At 31.5% G+C, this 13741-nt stretch overlaps 3 protein-coding genes and 2 non-coding genes across 7 annotated transcripts; 2 read left to right on the forward strand and 3 right to left on the reverse strand.

The window, feature by feature from the left end:
- The first annotated feature begins 2067 nt into the window (after positions 1–2067).
- On the forward strand, positions 2068–3479 carry LOC109790323 (universal stress protein PHOS32). Its single transcript, XM_020349456.2, is given in 4 exon segments — positions 2068–2372; positions 2485–2594; positions 2712–2830; positions 3065–3479. Coding segments are annotated over 4 exon segments (534 nt in total). The 5' UTR covers positions 2068–2197; the 3' UTR covers positions 3195–3479.
- Positions 3480–6012: 2533 nt separating this feature from the next.
- Positions 6013–6084, forward strand: TRNAD-GUC (transfer RNA aspartic acid (anticodon GUC)). Its single transcript has one exon. It is a non-coding gene; the product is annotated as a tRNA-Asp (tRNA).
- Positions 6085–8982: 2898 nt separating this feature from the next.
- On the reverse strand, positions 8983–11778 carry LOC109790325 (protein THYLAKOID ASSEMBLY 8-like, chloroplastic). Of its 3 annotated transcripts, none has more exons than XM_020349459.3 (4): positions 11116–11778; positions 10307–10697; positions 9594–9625; positions 8983–9451 (listed from the first exon to the last, which is right to left on the reverse strand). In XM_020349459.3, exons 1-2 carry the CDS (start codon positions 11497–11499, stop codon positions 10308–10310), a joined length of 774 nt encoding a protein of 257 aa, XP_020205048.1. In that variant the 5' UTR covers positions 11500–11778; the 3' UTR covers positions 8983–9451; positions 9594–9625; position 10307. The 3 variants fall into 3 exon arrangements, with proteins under 3 accessions (XP_020205048.1, XP_082917948.1, XP_020205046.1); XM_083061822.1 differs by having other exon boundaries at positions 9594–9637; positions 11116–11777; XM_020349457.3 differs by lacking the exon at positions 9594–9625 and having other exon boundaries at positions 11116–11768.
- Positions 11779–11952: 174 nt separating this feature from the next.
- Positions 11953–13208, reverse strand: LOC109790332 (uncharacterized). The gene has a single exon (XM_020349467.3). It carries the CDS (start codon positions 12900–12902, stop codon positions 12291–12293), a length of 612 nt encoding a protein of 203 aa, XP_020205056.1. The 5' UTR covers positions 12903–13208; the 3' UTR covers positions 11953–12290.
- Positions 13121–13192, reverse strand: TRNAD-GUC (transfer RNA aspartic acid (anticodon GUC)). Its single transcript has one exon. It is a non-coding gene; the product is annotated as a tRNA-Asp (tRNA).
- Positions 13209–13741: the final 533 nt, after the last annotated feature.

The following is a 13741-nucleotide window of genomic DNA, read 5'->3' on the forward strand; positions in this document are numbered from 1 at the left end:
TGCAATTTGGGATTTCCGTCCAAATGATTTAAACGAAGTTAACTATTAGTCACGTAGATGCCACGTGGATGCCATGTAGATGCATAGGTACACGCCAAATTGCATGAATGCACCTGGAACCAGAACGACCCGTTTTGAAACCAGAACAGACCGTTCTGCTTGCACATGGTATGTGTTAATTTTGCAACCGGAACGGGCCGTTCCAAATGCAAATTTCACACATCATGAGTGCATTAGAAAGAGCCGTTCTGAAACCAGAACGCCCCGTTCTGGTTTTAGAAAGGGCCGTTATGGATTCAGAACGAGCCGTTCTAGATTCAGAACGGCCCTTTCCAGAAAGCCAACTTCATGCATGCGTTGACAAAAATGCTGCAATGTGATTCAAAAATTGAAAATAAAAATTCATAACATATCATAAATTCAAAGACAGAAACATGATTCAGAAACTGAAAACAAAAATTTAGAACATAACATATACTAAAAAAGTTCAAAGAAATTACTGAGAAAGGAAATGATCGGGTAACGCTCAATGGAAAACACCGTTTTGTTTAATCCTTGATTGTATAGTGTCAATTTGTAGTAAATGGTTCACTCCAGTTTGACTAACAATGAAATAAAATCTGCTATCATTGTCTTTAGTAATATACTGCATTGTCCTTAATGATACATTGTATAGCCCAACTGTTTAGCAATTGAAGTTATCAATTTTCATTGACAATATTACCAAATTCAGTGTTTGAAATGCTTTGTACCTTGGGTCTTTTTTCTTTCACGATTCATAACCGTAAACTATAATCAGTGACCATTCGTGTGTGGTATTCTAGAACTAGAACGGCCCGTTCTGGTTGCACTCTTAATATGTTAATTTTGCACCTGGAATGGGCCGGTTCGGATGCAAAATTAACATACTAAGAGTGCATCTAGAACCACCCGTTTTGGTTTCAGAACGGCCCGTTCTGGTTCCAGGTTTTTTCATAAAATTTGGCGTCCACGTGACATCCACGTTGGCAACAGTTAACTCCGTTTAAATCATTTGGACGGAAGTCCCAAATTGCAATAATTTAAATTATTGAAGACCAAATTGAGACAAAAAATTAAAGTGAGACTAAATTAAAACAAACAAAAAATGTTATCGGGGACCAAATAAAGGTTTTAACCATATTTTTATCAATAGCATAATGCAAAAAAAAAAAAAAATCCATCACATGAAATAGTGACTAATTTAATATTTATAAAAAGATATGTTATGTATTAAAATATATATTTATTATAATTATTTTATAAAAATCATTAATATTGAAGATATAAATTGATTGATATAAAATTATAGAGTATTTGTTTACGAGCAAGTTATTAATATAAAATATTTATAGTTTTGTCATAATCAATTATTGAGAAATCTAATTAGTTATTTTAATAAAATTTTTACTCTTAATCATATTGATCTTATTCATAGACTCGATCTCAAAACTATCTTAATAATAACGGCTAGTTCAAAGAAGCTTTTTATAAATATTTTGTAAAATGTAAGAAAATATTTGAAATAAACTTTCCATAAGTGGAGTTAAAACTAAAATTAAAAAAAATTAATAAGATAAAACTACTAGAATTCTTTTTGGTATATAGAATTTTTACAAATTAATTTATGTATAAATTAATTTTATATTATAGAAAAATTATTTTACTTTTTATCTTTATTTATTCTCTTAAAAATATTATCAAATATGTTTAATTATAACTAAATTTTTTTTGGTAAAATTGACTCAATGTTCTTATATTTGGTTTTTGTGTGTCAAAATAATATATATCCAATAAAAATCACATCACATAAAAATAAATTTATCTTTAATTATTAATTCAAAGAAAAATCATGTCCAAAATATTTTACTTATGCATAACAAAAGCTATATGCTATATGAAGTATGATCGCATTTAATAATGAATAAATGTCTATTTTGGTCTTTAGTGATTTTGGTTTCAAATATCTAAATATTATTATTTTAGATTTATTTTATATTTTAGATGGATATAATTGTAAATTGAGAGTTTGACACGCGGAGAAGCAGTAGAAAGAAACGAAATTAAAATAGGAATAGGAATTTTGGTCGGTGGGTAAAACCCTACCTTAGAATCAAGCTTTGTTTGCAAAGGTGAGTGGTGGAGGGTTTGTTGAAACTCAGCTATTGAATCAGAAACGATGAGCAGTGGAAGGAATATTGGGGTGGCCTTGGATTTCTCCAAGGGAAGCAAGAGTGCTCTCAAATGGGCTCTTGAGAATCTTCTCCGCGACGGTGACACCCTCTATATCATCCACATCAAACCTTCTCAAGCCAGTGAATCCCGAAATCTTCTCTGGTCCACCACCGGTTCACGTAAGCTCCTTCTTTTAATTATGCCCTTTTCAACAAAATCCTCTTTTTTTGCCTCTATCGTCTTCGATCTTCCAATTCTGATTATGGTGATGATGTGGGTGTGTGGGCGAAGCTCTCATTCCCTTGTCAGAGTTTCGTGAGAAGGATGTGATGCACCATTATGAGGTCGATACTGATCCCGAGGTTTTGGACATACTTGACACCGCTTCTAGGCAGAAACAGGTTTTGGTTCTTTTACCTTTACCAATTACTAATTATTACTCTCTGTTGTTGGACTTGGTTTTTTTTTGTTTTCATTTATGATGTTATTTTAGTTGCATCATGTTGCCTTGAATACAGGTTACTGTGGTGGCAAAGCTATACTGGGGTGATGCAAGAGACAAAGTTTGTGAAGCCGTTGGTGATTTGAAGCTTCACTCTTTGGTCATGGGTAGCAGAGGCCTCGGCGCAATACAGAGGTCTTTCTGCTTTAATAAAGTTTAAAACTGAAAATTGATAAATAAAAATATATTTAACATGCAAAATTGCATTAAAACTTATCATTTCTGTTTCTATAACATAATCATTGTTATATTACCTATTATACCTATACTCCTCTCCAGGTGTTATCTAGCATGTGGTGCCCTTGCATGATTTTCTAATTAGAAAATGAATCTTTGTTGATGCTGTTTATATTAATTGCTTGATTGTAGGGTATTGCTGGGGAGTGTGACCAGTTATGTTGTCACAAATGCGAATTGCCCTGTAACGATTGTGAAAGATATCTGATATGCTACTGAATTTGGTTGGCCTTTCAATCGGTTGTTCCATCTTCATCAGTGACTAGATTGTGTTTCCCTTCGTTCTAATTTCTTATACATGTTTAGTTTCGGATAATGAACACACTTGATGACTAAGGATTCGCCAAGCATAATGTATAGTTTTGGGAGTCTCTTAAGTGCTTGGTTATAGCCAAAAGTGTGCATCATAAATAAGCTCTGTGGTGGATATGTTTCAAACTTATAGGGCATGTGATGTATTGTGTGTTTGAGATATACTTTAAAAAGTTAAGTTGAGTTGAACTTAACTTAAACTTAAAAAGTTTAATTAAAAATAGATTTAAGTTAACTTGATTCATGTTTGAATATTAAAAGTATTTTTATCAAAAGAAAATTTGTTTGAATGATAATAATTAAAAGTATTTTCAAATATGTATTTATTAAAATGGGTATGAATTTTATAATATAATATGAATGCTATTTATTTCATTATTTTTTAGGTATATTTGAATTGATAATATATTATTATTAATAAAAAATGATGATAATATTATAAATTAAATTATAAATTATGTTAAAATATTTTCATGACAATATTGATTAAACTATAATAAAATAAATAAAGATAAACAACAATTAAATATATATTCTTTGTATTCAAATATAACATACAACAAATATAAATACATGACTAGTTAAGTTGACATATAGTTTCTAATTTGATCTTGGATTGAGTTTAGAACAAGATTTATCTCTATTGAAAACTTTTCAATTAAAAGTAAGGGTTGTTCTTCACTAATATGATCATCATTTTCATGCTCTATATTTTCATTTTGTAGAAATTCAAATTCAGATTAAGATTAGCTTCTAATAAAATCATTTATAGTCATTGTTGTAACAATTGGTTGAACTTGTGTTTCAAATTTGAACTTATAGGCATGTGACATAAAATTGCAAATCTATTCTTGCATATCCTAAAAGTCCTTTTTATTGTGTACCTCATCTAAATGGTAATAATTAAACACCTTATTGTATGTTGAAATTCTAAGTGATAATGTTCATATTTATACGGGCATTATATCTTATTGGTGTTGGGTAACCAACATCAATCAAATAATATTTACTTAATAAAAAATAAAATTATCATCATGTAAATTATGAGTTCATTAACATATAGATAAATTTTAATTATCATAAACATTTACCAAAAGGTGGATGTGGAAAATTCATGAAAGGAGTTGTTAAGGCATTCTCAAATACATGGACATTATGTGAAGTATCTTCCTATCGTGATAATGCAAATGTGAAACACATGTTCCAATTACACACAATCATTACATTGTGCTGAATGTTCCTTTCTTCCAATAAATTTTTATTGTTCACTAGGATTAATCATGTATAAAATATGAGTACCATCAATTGCTCCTATAGTATCCTTGTAAAATGATCAATATTGTCATTTGTGTTGAATTTTTTTATGGACATTATAAAACCTAGAATCTTGTGGCTTGATGTATTTAAAGGCAAATCTAAGACATGCAACTAATACTTGATGGAAATACCTACTTATAGTTTCTCCTAAATATTGAAACCTTTCTTGTATCATCCTATTGTCTACCTCATGACCAACCATGTTTTAAAAACATTGCAACCATTTCTTGAATACTCATTTGCTTAGTTCCTTTTACACCATGTTCAACCAGTTCAATACAAAGTTGATTAAATACATGTTTTTTTATTTGAAACATATCATAATAGCGGATAGGATGTTCATTCAAAATGTCTTGCACTCAACCTATTTGTTGATTAATTCTACATTACTTATGCAATAAATGGTAAAAATGTTAAGGTAAAAATTGTTTGAGATGTCAAGGTAATTAAAATTTATATTAAAGTATACTTGGAAAAAGTGTATAAAAGAGGAGAAAATGGAACTACCCTTACTAAGAAGGGGTGGAAAAAGTTGTTGAACTGCTTTCGAAATATTTAATGACCTGTTTATGTTGATTTTTAGCGAGATGGTTTTCGAAATATTTAATGTAGTTATACTGTTCTTAGCACTCGCTTCTTGTGTTTGAAAAATCGAAATCAGTAGTTTATCCAAACAAATCATAGTATCCGTTGCAGAAAGTCTAATGCTATTTCTCTTCCCTTCTGTTTATCTCCTTTCTTGGTTTTTTCATGATTTTTTTTTTCTTTTTATTAATTGTCTCCGGTGAATAGACATTTGATTATTAAAATCCTCAACAAAAGGATTGCAATCACCTAATTGAATGTCTTTGGAGAGAAACCCTTGGAGGTCATCCTATACAATTAAATAAAAAGTACAAAATATATGATGAGTTACGTACCTAAAAATATTACTAGAGAAGATATTATGATAAATATATTTAATAAAACGTGACATGAAATCTGTAAATGGAAATAAATTGTTAAGGTAAAGTATAATGCTTACTAATAATTATAAAATAATAAAAGCTGACAACTATTCATTACTTTGGAATAAATATTTCATATCATGTTTTATCGTAAAAAAATTAAAAATATCGATCTCTTAACCAACGTGTTAACATATTGTTTTAAATGTTTATCACACGCATATAATTTTATAATCCAACTTGATTTTTTTTAAAAAAAAATTGTAAAACTGATTGAAAAAACTAACAAATCTTACAAAAATGAGAGGAAGAAACATTAATATTTATTATATGATTTATTCAATTATTAAATTATTTAAATAGAAAGTTAGTTATTAAAAAAAGAATATTGATGAATGAAAAATAATATCCCCCTATGTTAAACTTAAACAGAAGGGTCAAAGGGTCAAAGGCCCAGTGTGTAAGATAAATTGGATAAATTAGTAATAATTGGAAATGTGAAGTGTCGTTGTAGTATAGTGGTAAGTATTCCCGCCTGTCACGCGGGTGACCCGGGTTCGATCCCCGGCAACGGCGAGTTTTTAATGAATTTTAATTTTTTGGTCTTCATTCATCATTCCCTTTCTATTTTCAGCATTTATTGGTTGGAAACAGAAGCTTGTATGGTAAAACATTGGCTGAGGCTGAGGCTGAGGCTGAGCATGAGCATCATCGTATATTCATACAAAATGCTGTCTTCCTTCTTGAATTTGGGTCCATCGAGGAATATGTCTGACGTGGCGTCACGCAATGAAGAAGAAGCCACCACAACGACACGGTTTCGGCTTTTGGGTCGGTGGTGGGATGCGTGTTTTTGGTGATGTCTCTGGTGAACTTGGTTCAGATCAAGTTGGGAACGTTTGCTTGTGGTAGTCCTCATACTTACGCTGCTGTTCTTCCCATCTTTATTCTTGTTCCCTCTGCGCTTCTTATCTACGTTGTTCTCCTTTTCTATGCTTTACTCGTTAATACTTCTACTACTCAACCTTAACCTTATTATTATACTCATAAACAAATTCAACTTACTCCATCATTTTATGTGTCGTCCAAGTGTATCCATCGTAGGAAAGGCTCCATGAAATCAAGAGGCCTGCTAGCCTCCAATCTCCATAGTCGTTATTCTTTTTTATTATTGTTATTTTTGGCTAGGAAATTGTATTGTTCAAATTTTATATATTGGATATATATATGAAATATGATATACATTTTTTTTTTTATTTGGCATTGTGAACGTAGAAGCCTGCATGCAGCTTGCTGAAAAATTGCTTCCTCTTGTGTTTGGTTGGGAGGGACGTACATGGAGAATTAAATCATTAATGTTAATTACTTTTTGCCAAGTGTCTCTTCCCATGTTGCTAGTCAATGAAATAACTTGGTTTTTACTAAATTTAGAGGAAGAGGATATACAATTACTCACTCCTTGAGATAGGAAATTTTTCCACAAATTTGGAATTGTAATGTGCATGTGTATAAGACCGAAGGATTCAGGGGGAGAAAGGGCAAGTACATATTTTTTGTGTTTTAGATTCGGGCAACTTCCAAGTGTTTTTTATGACGTATTCCATACCATAATATTTTGGTGTCCACTGTTGAATTCAGTGAAACTCTTTCTGATTGGTGGACGATTTTTCATTAGGATGCAGACTTAAAAAGAATATTGCAAGTCCGACCAACTATTCTGGTGAAAAACCCTTTGTTCCAAGTTATGGAGTTAAAGAAATAAAAACAAGGTCATTTAGAGTGACCATATCCACTAGAGGTAGTTGACAAAGACGTTTTTTTTGTGGTAGTATAATTCTTTAGACATATAGTCCAGCTAAGTTCTCAATATCCATCCTCTTATTATTATTTTTTTTTCTTACTTTTCTTTATGGGATTAAATTTCTTGTTAGTTTCAAAAGGATGATAATGCGTGGAAAAATATTTTTAAAAAAATGCACTATAAAAAAAAATTAAAAATAATATGAATTTTTTTTTCCTGATGATGATTTGATCGTGTTAAATATAAGTTTTCAATTTCAATTTGCAATTGCGCTATTAGATTGATGTTATGCAATTGATTGACTAAATGTGTTGGCTTAAGCTCATGTGCTAATTCAAATACGCCTGAACGTTAATTGTTATATTGAATGGGTATTTCACTAATAACCAATTTTTAATTTGGCATGCTAGTCATGTTTTCAAGTTTAGCTTCTTTTTTTTTATTTAAAAAAATGTTAGTGGCAATTGTATTTGATTCGTGATTAATGTTTGATACATTCCTTTTAAAAAAAAAATATATTTGATACATTCAAGATGATTTCAATTGTATCCTTAATGGCCATTAATTTCAATTAATGGTGATTAATGGTTTGATTTCTGTGTTAAAATAATGTGTTATAAAAAATAAAAATAAAAAAAAACGCTCTAGCATATGCAAATTAATTCTTGACTATTAACTTTGATATATGTAAAGACTATGTTTATTTACACAAGAAAAATGCATTCAACTTATACACGATTCTCTTTCAAATTTTTTAATTTGATATGTTCTATTGAAAGATTATTGAAATAAATTAAAAAAAATATTATTCAACTTATCAATAGAGTTTACTTAACTGGTTTATTTTTAAGTTAGATAAAAAAAATTAGTTGATAAAATTAATTTTGATTTGTTTCCATAATAAGGATGCATGTTCAAATTAATTACAGCTATAAATTTATTTAGAAACTTGTTTAAACGAGCATGAAATGAAAATTGATTGCATTAATTGATTTTAAATTTCGTGCTAAATTTAATGTTACAACTTACAGTAGTTCTGACACGAATAGAATCATATTCTTTCCATTGAAATACAACTTGCAATAGTTAGTAATTTGAAAAAAAAAAAAAAAGACTTATAACTTTTCATTCGATTTTTTATTTCAAGTTATACTTGATATATTTGATTGCATTATTTGCTTTAAATTTTGGAATAAATAGTAAGACAATATTTTAAGAAAAATCATATCACAAGTCATCTTTTTAAGTTTTTAATTCAGGTTTTATGGTAAACATTTTTTTTATTTATCATGTTAAACATAATTGAGAGCTTTTAAAAAATTTAATGCAATTGAAAAAAATTAATACCTTGTTTTTATGGAAAATGCTAAAAACGGTTGTTAAGGAATAATTTCTATTAAAAAGTTTATTTGTGATGTAAATGAGGCTTTATTAGCGCTATATAACAATGTATTATTTTGCTGGTTGCATTTGACTATTAACGGTGTTTTTGAATAATAATTTACACGTTCTAACTTATAAGCGGACGTCTACAATGGACAAACGTGAAAACAATCATGCACAATTTTCTTTGAAGGATACCCCAACAAGACTTGTCAAATATTTTTTTACAACATAAAAGTTTTCAAATATTATGTCTGAAACCAACAACTAATAAATATAAACAATGTAAATGGGTAAGTATAATAAGGATACAATATCAACTCAACTCTTATGTTTGTCAATTGTAATTTCTATGGGTTAAAAAAATAAATATACTCAACTCCCCCATTCCTCCCTCACCTTCTTCATCCAAGGCAACATACATCCATCATTAGACAGTAGGGCACAAAGTACCGACGAGTTTATTTTCCTTTGTTAACAATTTGTTCAATGCCGTTATGGACAATGAAACTGGAAAAGAGCATTAAGATCTTTCAAACTGAGTAAAGTTTAACCAGTTTTAATACCAAAAGCTTATCTCCCTCGAGCAAGGACATCGATGGTAAACAGTTAGTGTAAACCCTCAGTCAACTTACTAACTATCGCAATGCACACAAAGCTTGAAAATGATCGCAGCCTCTATCCTCAACTCCTACATCTGCTGTCATTGAAGATCCAGCTCCTTCCAGAATTCATCATGGCACCCGGGACCGGGAGATACTATTTATACAATAAGAGGTTAATGGAATTTTCATGAGCATTACTAGTTACTACCTTGTATATATAGAAAGAGACTAATGATTGAAGACTTTTTATCTTAAAACAAAACAAGCTTGATCCTTGAAGATGGATAAGATGGTACCTCATAATATAAAGTCTTTTTTAGATAAATTTCTTCAAAAGTACCTCCAAAAGAAATAAAAAAAATCAAAAAAAAAATTTCTGTAAGCTAAAAGTATCTTATGCATGAATTCAAAATAAGATTTTGAAAAAGTTAATAAAAGAAAACTTCTATAAATTAGTTTTATGTTACTTATGGAAAAATTTATTTCATTTTTCCTTCATCTTTAATTATCCAAGAAATGCTTATAAAGAAATTTGCTCAAATAAGTCCATAATCTAAATAACAAAATTAGCAAAATGATACATGTGAGTACATGACTCCAATACGACCACAGAACATTTCCGAGGGAGATAAGTGGAACTTAATGGCATCATCATATTCTATTTTCTAATGAAATCATGATAAGTTAAAATCCCTATACCTATTACTCATTCTCATCGTTGACTTTCTCCGTACAATTTCGAATCAAAAAGCCAGCCTAGTTGACTAGTTCTATAAAATTGACTATCTTCTCATCATATTTTGATGGAAAAAATTGACTATCTGATTATACCAACGTAGAACCTATTGACCCCCGTGCACACAAGCATACTTAAAAACTTGTAATTGTTTCAAATTTAACTCATTAACACTGTACTTTGTGAGCATTACTGTGCTCATGAGTACAAGAAAACACCATTTATCTAAAAGCAAACTTCGGATCACAGGATAACTAAGAAAAGGGTTCAAACCTCAGCGTGCACCAAATATCTCTTGCGGCGGATCATAGATACTTGAATCAGGAAAAATCTCCTCGAAATCCTGTTTCACTTTGTTTCTCAAAAGAGGATGTGGCAGGAGCCCTTTCAACAAAATTCTGAACGGCAACTCCTCTGGTGGATCCGGAGAATTCTTCATGTCCTCATATATGTTCATCGCATCCGCGGGAGATCCATAGTTCAAGAAGCCCCTTATGACTTCAGTATAAGTCTGAGAATCAGGGAACAGATTTTCCTTTCTCATGCTTTCCCAAATTTGCAATACTTCATCCATTTTTTTAGACCTTGCCAATGAAATGATCAAGTCCTTATAGAGGTATGCATCAGGCTTGTACCAATCTTGCTTTTGCATCACCTTAAACATCTGAAAAATTCATCAAGTTAGTAACTTATAAGATAAATACTACAAGTAGAGTGACAATAATGTCATAATGACAATAACAAAGGTTATGACTAATGGTTCGAATGAGTCTATAAGCAATCATAGAAGAGAAAAATAAATTAATAAATAAATATCTTTATAAGTTAAAATTAGTTATATATAAATTAATTTGTAGAAGTTTTTTTCTTGTTACTTTTTAAAAAAATTTATTTTTAACATAAACGAGTTTTGATATGTTAAAAAGCTTATTTTAGTTTTCTTTCTTATTTTTCCTTCTCTTACAGGTATTTCTCAGTAAGTTTATCTAAACATGTCCTAAGAAGCATTACGACAAACAGGTTACGGGTGAATATTAATAACACAAGAATTTAAAATGTAAGAGGATTAGAAGAGTGAAAACCATGAGAGCGAGAGAAACTTGTTCCTGGCGCTCAAGTTCAGTGAGAACAGAAATCATGTCCATCTTCAAGAGTCTGAGAACGTGGGTTTTGATGAACTTGTGAAGCTTATCCTCGTCGTCCTTAAACCTCTTCAACCCAATTATCACAAAGAGCGCTTCTTTGCCAATGAGCTTCTTTCCTCTCCAAAGGGGCCCTCTGGGTCTTCCGTCGTGGTAGTGCCTCAACCACGACGCCGTTTTGAACCAATTGCTTTCGGACACTGCAACCAAGGGCATTGAAGTTGAAGCGTCTTTGATGGGTTTGCGACTTCTCGTAAACTCTCCCACTATTACTGAACCCAAATCACGGATTTTAAATTTATTTGAGAAGGAACGAAACGCCATCACACTGCTGCAATACCAACACAAATAAGGCACTGTTTGGATTGAAAATAGATATCCCGAATAGTTCTATACCAAGGAAATGAATTCACAGATAGACAGAGATCAAAGCTTTGCTTTGTAACTTGGTTTCGTTTGGACGGGAAAAGAAGGGTAATTCTCCGGCTCATGTGGTTTGGGCCCAAAGTTGGGCCTAAAGCCTTTTTTAATGTTCTACTATTTTTTTTATCAATAATGTTCTCCTTTGATCACCAACTGCAAAATAGAAAATACAAGAGCACTATCTTTTTTTGGAAATACAAAAGTACTATTAAAACTCAAGTAGAGATTCCTATTAAAAAAAAATGTAGAGAATCATTAGAACTATGATAATTTATCCTCTGTGACATTCCAGTGTTATTACAATGTTGTAATACAAACATTGTTGCGGAAATGAAACAATAATTAGAGAAGAGATAAAAAAACACTGCTTTATTTATTTATTTATTTAGAGAGAAATGGCTTTTTTTTTTCTGTCAAGGTGGAAATGAGAGAGAACTTCTGATTTCCAAAGCAAGAGACCTGATCAGATGCAGGAGGTAGTGAGAAGCAAGTAAAATGAAGAAACCTAATCATGGGTTCTCCACTCCTCAGTGCAAGAAGATGTCATAATAATATTTGATATTTGATATACACAACAAAATTTGAATGATAGAATTTGCAGGCAAATACATCCTGATGAAGCTTCCTCCTACATGGATCCTTGATTCCTTAACTGATTAACATGATCCACTTAGAGGCATGGAAAATTGATATTAACGAGTAAAGGCATAGAGTACAAGAAAAACATAGATAAGCAACGCAGTGGGAACGAGAACAAGCAATGGAGCCACGGCAGCGTAAGTATGAGGACTCCCACAAGCCAAAGTTCCCAACTTGATCTGAACCAAATCCACAAGAGCCATCACCAAGAAGCCGCACCCGAAAACCGACCCAAAGGCCGAAACCAGAGTCCCCAACCTCAAAACGACCGTGTTAATTTTGGCGACACTGTGGAACCACGTGTTGATGCTGGCGCTGTCGTTTCCCAGAACGAGGCCGTCGTCGTCGACGTCCTTGCTGATGTTGATGACGTTTTTGAGGGCCAAGGCGATGAGGCTGGAGAAGAGGAAGGAGCTGAAGGAGTAGACGTGGTAGGCGATGAGGCCCTCCGAGATGGAGGTGGCGGCGGCGCAGGCAGCGTCGTCGCCGATGAGCGTGTTGGTGGTGCTGGTGGTGGTGATGCCGAGGAAGAGGGCTAAGGTGAAGAGCGAGTTCACGTTCACGATGCCGTCTAGGGCCATTATGTGAATTCTGGTCGTCGATGCTTTGCGCCGTGACACGTCAGACATATCCGCCGATGAAGGAAAACCCAAGAAAGAAAGCATGTTCTTGTATTATGTATACTATGTAGTATAGAATACGATGATGCGCTTTTCTTTGCTCACCCCATCTATTTCTATTGCTTGCAAGCAACAATAGAACTGTGTTCAAAGTGGCGTACAAGCTTACGTTTCGAACCAAACACACTTTACTTTTCTCCTTCTCTCAACAAAAATGGTGTAAACAGAAATCAAGTTCAAAAATTAAAAACGCCTACAAGTTTCGCCGTTGCCGGGGATCGAACCCGGGTCACCCGCGTGACAGGCGGGAATACTTACCACTATACTACAACGACAACTGATGCTAAAATATTTGTCTTAATTTTAAAATAAATATAAATCATGTACAAATATTTTTTTTCTCATTTTTTATAATATTACATTAAAGTGTTTTTTTTTTCAATCTTTTTAACAATAACTTTTTTTTTTTAAAACATATCAAGTTAAATAATTAATAAATTTCCATGTTTAAAACAATGTGTTAAAACATTACATAGCGAATTATATATGCTCACAATACAGTATGTCAGTATATAGTTTTCACCATACTTTTTCAAATTCTAATAAATATATTTGAACACTCACCATAGATTGATTCTTTTTTCAGTTTTATATTTTGATGCAATTAATAAATACTAGGATTAATTATACCTTATCGTTTTGTTATTTAAATCATTTGTATCTGTCATGTATCAATATTATTTCCTGATATGTAATTTTCTATTTAAAGAATTTTAAATTTTTTAATAAGATATTTATCTTACTTGAAATAAATAGGCTATATTATACTTTTAGTTATTTGTCTTAATTTTGAGATTCATTTTGATCCTTTATCTTCTAAAATA

Source organism: Cajanus cajan, chromosome 8, assembly GCF_000230855.2.
Source record: "Cajanus cajan strain Asha chromosome 8, NIPB_CcT2T_4, whole genome shotgun sequence".
Lineage (NCBI taxonomy): Eukaryota > Viridiplantae > Streptophyta > Magnoliopsida > Fabales > Fabaceae > Cajanus > Cajanus cajan.

Bases quoted from the DNA above. Each gene is read 5' to 3' on its own strand.
- LOC109790325 (XM_020349459.3), bottom strand. From the start codon at position 11,499: ATGGCGTTTCGTTCCTTCTCAAATAAATTTAAAATCCGTGATTTGGGT. The intron at 10,698-11,115 runs GTTTTCACTCTT...TGAATTTTTCAG, and splicing joins AAGTTTCTCTCGCTCTCATG to ATGTTTAAGGTGATGCAAAA.
- LOC109790332 (XM_020349467.3), bottom strand. From the start codon at position 12,902: ATGCTTTCTTTCTTGGGTTTTCCTTCATCGGCGGATATGTCTGACGTG.